This window comes from Musca domestica, unplaced genomic scaffold (genome assembly GCF_030504385.1).
Source record: "Musca domestica strain aabys unplaced genomic scaffold, Musca_domestica.polishedcontigs.V.1.1 39, whole genome shotgun sequence".
NCBI classification, from domain to species: domain Eukaryota; kingdom Metazoa; phylum Arthropoda; class Insecta; order Diptera; family Muscidae; genus Musca; species Musca domestica.
The window spans coordinates 6,226,154-6,240,934 of NW_026712326.1; the positions used below are offsets into that span (position 1 = coordinate 6,226,154).

Here is a 14,781-nt window from a genome sequence, read left to right on the forward strand (position 1 = left end):
CTCAACCAAATTTGTGAAAAGTATTTCTGTATCTGATACCTCGTACCGAATGTCATTGTTATAGAGTTCATATTACGACTATGAGGAATCAAAATCTCAAATCTGGTGAACGTTATATGTTGGAGCAATATATATATTTTTGCCAATTCGAAATAAATTCTGCAGATGTTGTTCTCTTCTTAACAAGCACCTTAAAAAGAAATTTGAAAGCTCTACCTTGTTCCTGTGATTTTTGCCTTGAAAACATGCCATCGGCTCCATAGTGCGCTATATCGATCGATACTCAATTGTATTTTTTTTTTTTTTATACCCTCCACCATAGCATGGAGGGTATATTAAGTTTTTCATTCCGTTTGTAACACCACGAAATGTCCAAAGTATATATATTCCTTATCAGCATAAGATTCTAAGTCAATTTAGCAATGTCCGTCTGTGTAAATAACTCTAGCTTCCGAACGAAATGAAGCAGGTTGATCCAATTTTACTCTAATGTGTATTTTGTCTGCTGGACTTTTGGTATTGAAAATGGGCCATGTAGGTCCACGTCTTAGTATAGCCCCATATAACGGTACCTCCGATATGCGGTATTTTGATGATTTTAGCGACATTATTTACCGGAATTGTATCAAAATTTGGTATTTCAAGTTCGTAAAAGTTACTACGGCTTAAGACAGAAAATGGGCCATGTATGTCCACGTCTTCGTATAGCCCTCATATAACAGTACCACTCGATACTCGTTATTTTGATGTTTTTAGCGAAATCATTCACCGGAATTGTTTCAAATTTGGTATTTAAAATTCGTAATGGATACTACAGCCTAAGACAGAAAATTGTCTGTGCAGGTCCACGTCTTCGTGTAGCCCCCATATAATGGTATCCCTCGATATTCGGTACTTTGTTGTTACTCACCGGAATTGTTTCAAATTTGGTATCTGAAGTTTGTAACGGATACTACAGCCTAAGGCAGAAAATTGTCTATGCAGACCCACGTCTTCGTATAGCCGCCATATAACGGTACCTACCGATATTCGGTATTTTGATGATTATAGCTACATTATTCACGAGATAGACCCATACTTCCTTTTGATGATCTGCATAGAATCACATTCTGAGTCGATTAATTAATTAATCATTTGTTTGGCCCACGGACGAACCCTATTGAAATTGGAGATAATCGGTAAAAATTTAGATATAGCTCCCAATTTGATTCCGATTTGACTTTTATTGGGCACCAAACGTGTAATATCAGCCCGGTTCAGATTTGGATATAGCTCATATATAACTTCGTCCGATTTACCTTTTATTGTGCACCAAACGTCTAATATTTGACCAAATGGGATGATATTTGGCACATGTCTAGAAGCTAGTATGTCAAATTTGGTGAAGATCGGTTCCGATAAAGCTATAGCTCCCATATATATTGTTCATCCAATTTTGTTGGATTTATTATCCACAGCCGTATCATACACTCCATAAAAACGATATTCAGGGAAATATATGAAATACAGCTCAGAAATATTTTTGGCAAATTTTATCAAGATCGGTTCAGATTTGTATATAGCTCCCATATATATCAAACGAGCAATACAAGTCCAAATTTAAAAGATACAAATGCTTCGGCATATTTAGTCTTTTGAACATTAAGTTATAATTATAATCATAGCTCGTATGATTGAATTCTTCCATAAAAATTTGTAATTGTTATGTGGAGCTCTACTAAATTAGCAAAGTGGTGTAGGGGATCATAAAGTTGGTCCGGCCCGACTTTAAGGCTTTCTTTAGTGGTTTTTTATGTTGACATGTATAAGCCTAAAGGGTGGCGGCATGACAAAATCAATTCAAATTCCTCAGTTCTTACTTTAACAACTGTTGACTACTGCAAGTCAAGGTTTTTGTTGCCACTTAAAGTATTCAAACGGAAACGTACTTACCTTTTGTTGAGCACCAATTAAGAGTTCCAGAATTTGTATTCAAGTAGTTTTCACACTTTTCTTTTTTATACCAATTTATTAGTAATATTATGTTTTACGGTTCGATTTATTTGTCTCTTAGTTTACGTCATCTTTTTTTTTTCTGTCCACAATAATGTATACATATATGTATGTACTAATGGCTGTATATAATCATAGTAATAATAATAATATTAATATAATAATAGTAGTTATAATATATAATCAATTACATTTATTGTATTGCAAAGTTTTCTGTTCGCCTTAAACTTATATGAAAAATATATTCATAATATATTCTCAGAAACTTATTAAGATATTCATTAGTTTTTCATTTTGTTTTGCATTTTCTTTTTGCTCGTGGTAATCAGCTTAGTTTTTTTGTTTTTCCATGACCATGCGATTAGTTATGTAGCAAAAATGTATGTGGTTGTATGCATGTATGTATGTATGTATGGTTGGATATTTTCCTAGTTTATTGTTTCGTTTCACAAAAGGAAATCAGACTAAAACAAATATTTAAGTCACTAACAAATTATTGTTGAACAAAAGTTGTCGGCCGGCTTTAATTCCCATAATCGCCGATAAATGTATCGATTATATAACGTTTCACTTCATTTATGGATATTCGCTTATCGGAGCATTGCCGACGTCCTTGTAGCCGTGGTAATATCAGCAGTTGTTGTAGTTCACCCTGAAATGTTAAAGAGTAATAATGAAATTAGTTAATTTAATTAGCCAACCACCATCGATGTTGTTGTGATGTTAATAATTTAATAAAGATACACATAAAATGAATTTATATATTTAGAAGTAATTATGTTATATAAACAATGTGGATACATTTGGCTCATTAAATAACAGTTTGGAATATGTAATGATGTTGGGCGTAGGAAGAAGCTTGTCTGATCCGCCTGTCGTCGAATTTAAATTGAATGCCAAACAATCTTTCTATAGATTTGTTATTTCTTCTAATTATTCCCTGCAACAGTATGTTGGGGTATTATAAGTTTGATTGGATTTTGAATTGGATTATAAGTTTGATTTTTTCGTCGATCTAGCTATGTATGTCCGTCCGTCCGTCTGTCCATGTTAATTTGTAATCACTCTACAGGTCGCAATTATGACCCGATCGAAAATTAGAATGGAGGTGGGGCTAGGGCCAGAATAGAAGCCTATCGCTTTTGGAGATGATCGTTATTAGGGGATTAGGGGTTGAAATGGACCAAAATCTGAAAAAATTCATGATTTTGCAGTTACTTTTCAGGCAATTATGGACCAATCGACGCGGAAGTTAGCATTAGGCTAGAGCTTAGAGCTGGGCAGAAGCCTTCAAATTTTGATGGTCATCGGGTAATATTTAGTGGGTGAAATAGACCATAATATTTGTGTTAAAGAGAAGTCAAATTTTCCATTAAACCGCAAATATTTGTAATCTCGCCAAATCACAAATAGACGAACAGGTCAATTCTGACCTTTTAGTAGATGCTGATAGTAAATATATTGGATATATATAGCGAAGTATATACAACAAAAGAAGAGGATGTTAGCTAGAATGCTTATATCTCAAGAATGGCTGGACCGATTTTGACAAATTTTGTCACTTTAAGATGCTCTCTTGGCATAAAAGTAAAAAATCTGAAAAATCGCATAAAAAGATGCCAATAATGATATTAATATAGATTATGTAGTATTTTGTGAATTTGTATACCCTGCACCACAAAATGGTCAGGGTATAATGTCTTTGTGCATTTCTTTGTAACAGGTAAAAGGAAACGAGATAGACCCATAGTTCCTTTTGATGATCTGCATAGAATCACATTCTGAGTTGATTTATGCATATCCGTCCGTCCGTCTGACAAAACAAAGTACAGTTCGCATTTATTGCCCTATCCAGATGAAATTCTGCACAAATCATTTTTTGGCTCAAGGACGAACCCTATTGAAATTGGAGATAATCGGTCAAAATTCAGATATATCTTCGTCCGATTTGCCTTTTATTGTGCACCAAACGTGTAATATCAGCCCGAATTATATGTGGAAATTTGCACATACAACCAAATTAGGCATGACGACGGAATTGAGTCTAGAAGTTTGTATGTCAAATTTGGTGAAGATCGGTTTAGATATAGGTATAGCTCCCATATATACTGTTCATCCGATTTGTTATATTTCTTACCCACAGCCGTAATATGCACCCCGTAACATCGATATTCAGGGAAATATATCAAATACAGCACAGAAATATCGTTGCTAAATTTTATCAAGATCGGTTCCGATTTAGATATAGCTCCCATATATATCTTTATCCGATTTCAAATTAATTGTGCACCAAATGAGCAATACAAGTCCGAATTTAAAAGATACAAATGCTTCCTTTAGTTCTTTAAATTATAATTATAATCATAGCGTGTATAATTGAATTCTCCCATAAAAGCTTTTAATTGTTATGCTGAGCTCTACTAAATTAGCAAAGTGGTGTAGGGTATCATAAAGTCGGTCACGCATTCCTACTGGTTATTGGTTACTAATATTTTTTCACCATACAACACAGGTTGATGTTATTATTACAGATTGCAATTATCGTTCGATCCTCACGAAAATTTTCACAAGGGTAGGGTTAGGCTCAGAAGGGCTAGGCCTATTGTTTTCAAAGAGTCCGCAAAGTATTTAGGGGTTGAAATGGATCAACAACTACAAATGTTCCAGATTTTACAGCCGTTATAAAGGTCTCAAATGGAAACCAAATTACACGAAATCTCGCATGAAGTTAGAGTTTAGGACAGCGGATAGAATGGAACACTACTTTTGTGTGAAAAATACCAATATTACTTACAGGCGATATCCGAAATACGCAAAAAGCTAACTTCTGGCCTTTTAATGCTGATTTCGTTGACGAATATAGCCAAATATAGTAGACAAGCAAATAATATAGATAAGTCTAAATTTTGAGAAATAGAGAAGTCTCTTGCTTTTGGAGATGATTGGGAAATAATTAGGGGTTCAAATGAATTGAAATTGAAATCAATCGACACGGAATTTTGCATGAGAAGAGAGTTAAGGACAGGGAAGAAGTCTAGAATTTTATTATATATAGCTGTACAATTGACCACAACAACTAACAGCACGTAAATATTGGGGAAATGTCCTTGGTCAAAATGCTAAGGTCAATACCTGGGCAGTGCTCCGTGACATAATTTCAAAAGCGAAATCTTCCAAAATGGATTTGGTCATAAGGAAGCTTCTTACATGTTGTAGTGTTGTAGGGTATCACAACCCCGCACGAATATAGCCTTTGCTTACTTGTTTTCATATGAGTGTGTATTTCAAAAAATACATTTGTCAGATTTAAAGGTGGGGCATAAACTTGGATGAGAAAGAGAAGCTCCTTAGAACTGCTCATAATGCTTTCAAGGCAAAACAGTTAAAAATGCTCCTTAGTTAGGTCAAAATTAACTTTTAGTAACTTCCACTGTGCAAAAACTTGGACATATTCAAATACCCTATAATCTGGAATTGCTATTATACGGAGGGAAAACAAATATTGAATATTTTAACAGGTAAAAAAAACATTAAGTTCGGCCGGGACGAACTATTAATATCCACCTGGGTAAAGAAAACATTTTTATATAGAAGTATCTTAATTCAACCGTGTTCCACTTTAAACTACAAATACAAGTGCAAATATACAGTGGCTGCCATTATATGGCGGCCATAGGAAAAAATTGACCTAGATATTCAATGTTCTGCCACTGCCGCGAAACCCCATTAAGAACTACAAATACCAATTTTTAGACTAATCCGTGGATAATGACACAAAATCATCAAAATACCGAATATCGGGAGGTGCCGTTAAATGGGGGCTATACGAAAACATAGACCCATACATACAATGTTCTAGAACTAGAACCCTTTATGACCTACAAATACCAATTTTTAGACAAATCCGTGCAAAAATGTGGCAGAAGCCATTAAAATATCAAATATCGGTAGGTACCATCATATGGGGGATATACGAAAACATAATATGTTCTGTGCCGGAGCTAGAACCCATTATGACCTACAAATACAAATTTATAGACAAATTATGGCGAAAATCATCAAAATACCGAGTATCGGGTGGTACCGTTATATGGCAGCTATACCATAACGTGGACCGACATATCTATACCAACCATCCTAGACACAATACAAATTGTTCTGCCAAATGTTTAAGCTCTACGCCAAATAATGTGTGCTATATCGTGATTTCAACAGACAGACACACAGACGGACGAATATTTAGGGATGTTACAAACGGAATAACAAAGTTAATATACCCTCCTTTTTAAAGTGCATGTAATTGATTCGCAGTTGGGGTTTTTTTAAAAACCAAAAATCAAGATTAACTGTTAACAGCCCAATGAGAATCCGCAATATGTAGTACTGTTAATATAGAACTTGGAAGAATTCTGTACGCACCACCTGAAAAGTGTCTCCATGAATAACTTGCAATTAATATATATATATAGTTCCTCTAAGGTGCCCAAGTAAATTTTTTACAGGGTCAGTCATAAACCGTTTTCTTTTTTAACTAATGGTTATTTCCAAAATGGTAAGCTCTGGTTATCCTCGCTAACTTTCATTTATTGTAACCTCCATCTTGATTCCTACTGACTAACGGAAAGAAGGGAGGACATCTTTCTGCTAAAGAGCCGTTCTTAGCAATTAAAAAAAAATATTTATAGACGACTTGAAAGAAGTCTCACTCTAGACTTGGAAGGAGTCTTTATAGGCGAATTGAACCACAGAACATATCTTTATAGACGCATAATAATATTTATAAGAGTTTAAAAGTTTTTTCAAATTGCAAAAAGTCTCCATATACTTCTTGGAGGGCGTCCATCTATAAAACTTGAAAGCTGATTTTTTAGACAATTTAAAATAATTTTTATAGAACGACTTGATATAAGTCTTAATAGACGCCATAAAAAACGTTATAGAGAACTCAAAAGAGTTTTAGGTGCGACTCATAACCTTGTACCCTTGTAGATCATTTTAAGGAGATCTTATAAGTGATTTGAAGAGAATTTTACTAAACGACTGGTTTTTAAAAGCCTCCAAACTTCAGAAGGAACTTAAAAGAGAGGGGACTTAAACAAGAACTATTTTCCAGTCTATATTGACTCTAATACAACTCGGAAGGATTCTCTAGTAGGGTCTACAATCTCTATTTCGTACTATGATGGAAGGCTTACACCAATTTGTAGATCATGAATTACCTTTTGCACCAGAAAGTCTTCATAATCATTTATTTTGAAGATGACCGAGGAGGATATTAGCAAAACCATCTGTCCGAAAATATTTCAACGTGAAATTTCAGGATTTCAGCTTTATTCTTTCAACAAATGCAAATTATAGTACCGAAATCACCAACATATGTCTAGGCTACACATGACGAGCGACCCTAATACCAGATTTCAGATTTCAAGCATTATCCGTTCACCCTATACCAAATTGTACTAAATATTGTACTATTTAGTACTATTCGTTTACTTGTATTACACATTTCCAAAACCACCTCTTTATTAGAAACCTACTACCAACTGGGCCCCAAATTTAGTACCACTTAGTGCAGTTCCCTCACTTCAAAACAACTTTAATATATCAAACTTACTTTCCAACCTTAATATCCATACATTTTTTGTTTGTTTTTTATTTTACCCAATTCCATATTTTAGGATTCTACGCCTGTTGGTTCGCCCATATACAAATTGTACTTTATTTAATATATTTTAGTACATATAATTATATATATAAAATAATATAGTACTATTTAGTACACATAAGTATGAATTTCCTACATACCCCAATCCTATACTCCCACAATAATCCCAATTCTAAAGTACAACATTCCATCCTTATCGGCCCGTCTAAACACAAATTGTACCATATAGTACAGATAAGTACGAATTTCCAAAGCTTCCTACACAACCCAAGACTATATTACAGCAGTAATCTTAATTCCTAATTTTAGGATTCCAGCTCCATCAGTTCGCAAAAATCCAAATTGTGTCAAAATTTAGTACATTTTAGAACACATATGTACACATTTCCAAAACTACCTATGTGTCTCAATCCTACACTCCGACACTAATCTTATTTCCAATTTTCTGGATGTGCCAAATTTAGTACACATAAGTACAAATATTCATAACTACCTACATACAATCAAAAAGAAAATTTATTTTCAAATTTCAGGATTCCAACTCTACCGGTTCACACTAAATATAAATTTTAACAAACTTTGTTTCTCTCCCTATGAGACGCTGATGTTCTCTCAGGCATACAAACCGTGACCGTAGAAATAAAGAGATAAATAAAACCAAAGAAGGATTAGTTTTAATATAATATAAATAACCGTTTATTGAGATGTTGTGAGAGTTGGTCAACCCGAGTTGACAGATTAGCTTTTTTATGCGGTTAGCTCCGTAGCTAGCAAGAGAGTGTCTATGAATGCCAAGTCGCAATGCATCGAGGTGGCTGGAAGCACCGATGCTTCCAGGAAATCTCTAACAGCAACACGGGCTGAGAGAGTACCCAGAGAGAGTTGTAGAGAAATGACTTGGAAAAGCTGCCTACGGTCCGAGCTGTGCGAACGTAGGCCCCAAGGAGAGTTGTAGGGAAAATCTTCAGACTAGGAAGGCTTTCTCCCTACTGTCCGAGCCAAGCGAACGTAGGCTCCAAGGGGAAGTTGCAGGCAACCTTTTAGCCCAAGAATGCATCTCTCTACGGTCCGTGCTAAGCGAACGGCTCTCTGGATCGTTTGGCAATTCTAACTTAAACAAATTTAGTACACATAAGTACGAATATCCAAAACTATTTACATTCCGCAGACCAGGGATGCAATAGCAATTTTATTTCCAAATTTAGCTAAGTACAAATTTAATGCAATAGTAATTTTATTTTCAAATTTCAGAATTCCAGCTCTATCGATTCACCCAAATCGAAATTGTACCAAATTCAGTTCATTTAGAACTTTTCGTGCACATAAGTACAAATTTCGTCTAAATCCCAATCCAGTCAAATTTTAGAATTCCAGCTCCATTCGTCCCTCCATATTCAAATTGTACTAAATTTGGTGCTTTTCGCATAGATGAGTATATACTTCCAAAACTCCTTACATCGACACTACTCCTCAACCTTGATTTAAATTTAATTGTTCTACGTCTTATGTTTCCTCAAATGCAAAGGGTCGCATATTAGTACCTTTTATTACTTTTCGTGCCGTTCTAGTACGAGTTTCACAAAAAAACCAGCCTTATCTGACCCATTTGGACCAAGAATGACCCTCACTCAACATTTCAAGACTCTTGCTTCAGTAGTTTCGTCTGGGCGTTGATAAACGCTCTAGATTAGCCAGCGTGTTATCAGAGTTATAATTATTTAAAATATTTAACCTTGTGTGGAGAATTCCGATAAGACCCACTTTCCCACTAGATCATTCATTGGTAATCGGATTCTTTCTTCGAGAGACAGACGGAAACACTGCTAGATGGACGGACATTGCTATATTTACACCAAGAATCTGAAACGGATTTGTCCAAAATGACCTGCCGTCGAACTTATCGAACTTATAATTTTTGAGGCAGTAATTGAGCTGATAATTACGTACTTAAATCTCTGTAAACTCTTCTTCTCTCTTCTCATGACAATATAACTGCAATTTTACGATCCATACAAATACCCTTCTTTTTTTTTCAATTTGTCCTTATTTAATTGCCATAAAACTGAATGAACATTTCAATGACACAATCCAATTGTGTCCTTTTATGGCAATGTAACAAAATGTAATTACAATATGTTTTTTCGCATTCGCATTGTATTTTCTATATTGTTTATTTATATACTTACATTGAAACCCCTTCCAACTTCAACATCGGCATCCAAAGGCAATGAAAATAAACGTTTCGAAACGACAAAACTGTTCGACCAGGAACAATCGATGTATATCGTTATGAAATCACCATTTTTTATGCTGTCAAAAACAAAGAGAACAAGACAAAAACACAAACAATGAACAGTCAAATATGAAAATTCGTAATAAAATTAATTTATTTTTTTCCCCACATAAAATAAAATAAAATGTAATAACATTTGAACATTGAATGGCAAAAACACACAAAAAAACGACCTCAACTATGACCAATAAAAATGTAAATTTCAGTAACTCTGCCAAGAGCCGAAGGCACTTAACACACACACAGAGACACCACACACACGCCCACACGACAGGATGTTCAAAAATACATTTATGGGGATGTTACACTCACACTCACACACAAACACGCTCACTCATGCATTACATACTTGTGTATTTCAACAGTCAGTTTTTTTTTCTTTCCACACAAACTTTGCTGCTACCCACCTTATGGCCACTTGATGCCACCGATAGTCGTATAAATTAAATTGAATCGGCAGCATTTCAGTGGTTTTATCTCGTTCCAAATACAGGTGTAAACCATCTCGATACGTTTCCAAGTAGAGATTGTGTGTCCCGTTGCGTATGGAGAATATTGTCGCCGTTGTGGCTGCCGTTGTCGTCGTGGCCGAATTGTAGCTGTCATTCTGCCAATGAGGTTAAGTTTCCACATTCACAAGAGTTTAAATGGCAGTTAACGAGAGCAGCCATGTTCCACCCCGGCACAGAAAAGCGAATAATAAAAGAAATAAAGTGATAAAATTGAATTAAGACATAATAAGTAAATAAAAGGCAATAAAGATCATGTTTGGAATAAAGGAATATATTTGTGAAATGAATATACACCCAAAGGGGATATGTCAATAATGAGCACTACTTGGAGGAAATTTTTGACGTGTTACTTTATCTTCAGCCTTATGACTACAGAGGTTATATAATTGAGTACCCGATATAACCAAAACTTGGTCCGTGGTAATATTTATATCATATTTGGACAAAACGACAAAATTTTTAATATCAATAGCTCTCCTTAAAAGTGAAATCTGTTTACCATTTTCTTCGAACTTTGCATATCCCAATTAAGCAGTATCAGTAGTGGGATTCTTAAACTAAAATAAACTAACATAAACTAGTACGGAAAGCTCAAAAGTCGGGAGAGACCGACTATATGATATCCCACACCACTATGCAGATTTAAAAATCTTGCTTCTATGCTAAATTCGGTTGAAGTTAACGATATGGGAGCTACATCCAAATCTGAACCGATCTTTATAAAATTGAAAACAGCTATTTCTTGGCTGTATCTGATATCTGGTACCAAATATTATTCTTCTATCGTGCATTTCACGAATTTGAGGGACGTAAACACCAAATCGGATGAAACATATATATGGGATATATAGCTATATCTGAACCGAAATTTTTGATGTATTTGCTTCTAGGCTAAACCTGGCCTAATGCGCTAAACTTCAGGCTGTTTGGGCTGATATTGGCCATTTGGCGCACAATAAACCTGAAATCCGATAATGATATGGGAGCTATATCGAAATCTGATCCGATCTTTATAAAATTGGAATCATGTATTGCTGGGCTGAATCTAATATCTGGTACTAAATATCATTTTTGTGGGGTGTATTTACGAATGTGAGGGTCTTTAACACCAAATCGGATGAAACATATATATGGGAGCAATAGCTATATCTGAACCGATTTTCACCAACGTTTAAAGTACTTATTTCTACACTAAATTCGGTCGGAAGTGCCAAAATTCACACGATTTGGACGGATATTAGCCATTTGGCGCACAATAAAAGGTAAATCGGACGAAGATATATATGGGAGCTATATCCAAATCTGAACCGATCTCGATAAAATTTGGCACATGTTTTTTTGGTCTGTATTTGATATATTTCCCTAAAGATTGTTGTAACAGAGTGCATATTACGGCTGCGAAGGACAAAAATGACAAATCGGATAAACAATATATATGGGAGCTATAGCTATATCTGAACCGATTTCGAATTTCAAATTTGGCATACTCATTTTCAGGGCTAATTTGTTTGTATGTGCAAAATTTCATACTATTCGGGCTGATATTAGACGTTTGGTGCACAATAAAAGGCAAATCGGGCGAAGATATATATTGGAGCTATATCTAAATTTTGACCGATTATCTCCAATTTCAATAGGGTTCGTCCTTGGGTCAAACAAATAATTTGTGCTAAATTTCATCTGGATAGGGCAAAAATTGCGAACTGTACTTTGTTTACAAAAATACGTGGACAGACGGACGGACCGACATGCATAAATCGACTCAGAATGTGATTCTATGCAGATCATCAAAAGGAACTATGTGTCTATCTTGTTTCCTTTTGCCTGTTACAAATAAATGCATAAAGACATAATACCCTGACCACCTTGTGGTGTAGAGTATAACACAGAGAAGTGAAATAACTAACCTGCTGACCGATCAAGAATCCATGCCAAGACAAATCGGCTGATTCTAGAATCTTGAAATTTAGCATGAGGGTCAGTTTTGGTGCTTAGGCATATGATAAGGCTAGGTGTTTGGAAATATGTACTTACTGGATGCGAAAAGTACTAAAATGTACTAAAAATTGAATAATTGTATTGGACAGACTTAATGAGAATTCTGAATGAAATGAGTGTCACTGATAAAATGCAGGATAGATGTACTATCGCCTTTTTGGAAATTGTAACTTGATGGTTATGAAAAGTTCTAAAATCGCTCTAAACTTGTAAAATGGAACAGATAAAGCTAACAGTTCGAATATGTGTACTAAGGGTTCCATGTTAGTGGGAGGTTTATTTTGGAAATGTGTACGAAATTTACTCAAATAGTAATATATACTGTACAATGTGGTATTGGGTGAACAGATAGTGCTCGAAATCTTAAATTTGCTGTTTGGCCTGGTTTTGGAAATGTGTACTACAATCGCACAAATAGTACTGTATGGTACTATATATGGTATTGGTTAAAAGGATAGAACTAAAATTCTGGTGGTGGTTTCGAAATGCGTCCTATATGCTACGAAGAGTACTGAATGGTACTAAATTTGGTATTGGCTGAAGGGATAAAGCTGGAATTCTGAAATTTGTTGGTATCTGGGATTAAGATATGGAGGTGCTTTTAAAAATCGGTACTAAAGGTAAAGTACTAAATAGTTCTAAATTTGGTATTGGCTGAAGAAATAGAGCAGAAATCCTGAAATTTGATATACACTGGTGGCCAAAACTAAAGCAACTTAAATCGCAAAGACAATAAATATCCTGTAACTTTTACAAAAATAAACAAATCGTAATTATTTTTCCAGTTTTAAATGAGGGGTTTAATTCACTTTTAAGAAACTAAAAATAATTTTGAACGAAAAATAATATGTGGAAAACTAAAATGACCCAATTTTTGCTTGGTCAAAACTAAAGCAACTTTTGATTTTTTATTTTAAAATAATCAAATTTTGGCAGTAGTCAATAGCATAACCATTATTTTTGATAGCAGCTGCACACCTACGAGGCATTGAATCTATAACACGCTCAATTTGATCCTTGGGTGTGCTTTCCCAGGCACCCCGAATTCTTTAGAAAATGTTGTGCTTATTTATTTCCGAATCTATCTTGATCTTCCTATCTACGATACTCCAAAGGTTTTCTAAGGAGTTTAGGTCAGGTGATTGTGCCGGCCATAACAAAGCATGCATTTTTGACTCCCGCAACCAATGTTTGACAAGTTTTGATACAAGTTTGGAATCATTGTCATGCTGAAACACCCAAATCAGCCGAATATTTTACTCAGCGTAAGGGAATAACGTGATGTCCAACACATCTTTGTAAACAAACCGATCCACAACTTCCTTTATTTTATGGATAGGCCCAAGTCCATAGAAAGAAAAACAGCGCCACGCCATTTTTGACCCTCCCTCATGCTTCACTGTACCTTTGCAACACTGCGGCTTGAGTTCTTCATTTTTTGGTCTTCTCACCGTAAAATTTTTGACGTCTGAGCCTTTAATATTAAACGTAGACTCATCCCAGAAATAATGTTTTTTCCATTGAGCTTGATTCCACTTAATATTATCGTTTCCGAAAGCCTTTTTTAATTTTTTCAGATATAAATGGTTTTTTGATGTCTTACGGGCATGCAGACCAGCTGCCACTACTAGTCTGCGCACTAATCTCGAGCTTATTTCCAATTATTGCTCTCTCACCAATCCAGTTGAACTCTTAAATAGTTGTTTTTTATTTCTCTCACAATTTGTGGATCAGTACGGGCTGAAGTTTTTCACGGCCTTCATCCGTTATAGACTGTTACTACTGATCCAGTTTCAAAAAACCGACTTAGTGCACAGAAATAATTATGAAATCACATAAATATTTATGAAATATTTCTCGGAAATCATTTTCTGCGATATATTGTTTTGATAGTCACTGATAATTTGCTGTTTTATTCAGGTACTGTATTTGCTTCTAGCCATTTTTAAAATCTTTTTGTGCAGTACTTAAAAAAGGAAAAGAAAAACACATACTGTTGTAAAAAACTTCTCAAAAAGGATTTATGACAAGCGAAATTGTCGAAGGAAGCAAAAAGCGATAAATATCACAGTAAAAACAACTGAAATTGCAGCGGTTATATGAATGTACAACAGAGTTGCTTTTGTTTTGTCCAAGCCAAAATCGGGTTAATTGACTTTACCAAACATTATTTTTTATATAAAAATGAATTTTGGTTTTATGTTTTAGGTTTTTAAAAAGTAAATAAAGTACCTAATTTAAAACAAGAAAAACTTTCTCATTTTCTTAATTTTTGAAAAAGTTACAGGGCATTCATTCTCCTTGTAATTTCAGTTGCTTTA

The 14,781-nt window shown here is 34.8% G+C and overlaps 1 protein-coding gene across 1 annotated transcript in view; it reads right to left on the reverse strand.

Annotated features, from left to right (window-relative positions):
- Positions 1-2,005: 2,005 nt before the first annotated feature.
- The window catches only part of LOC101894920 (uncharacterized), a 63,851-nt gene continuing 51,075 nt past the window's right edge, over positions 2,006-14,781 (reverse strand). The window contains exons 6-8 of the mRNA XM_011294189.3: positions 10,358-10,557; positions 9,844-9,967; positions 2,006-2,644 (exon numbers count right to left, since the gene is read on the reverse strand). Of these exons, the coding sequence (XP_011292491.2) occupies positions 2,516-2,644; positions 9,844-9,967; positions 10,358-10,557 (453 nt within the window). The 3' untranslated portion in view covers positions 2,006-2,515. The remainder of the gene's footprint in view (positions 2,645-9,843; positions 9,968-10,357; positions 10,558-14,781) is intronic.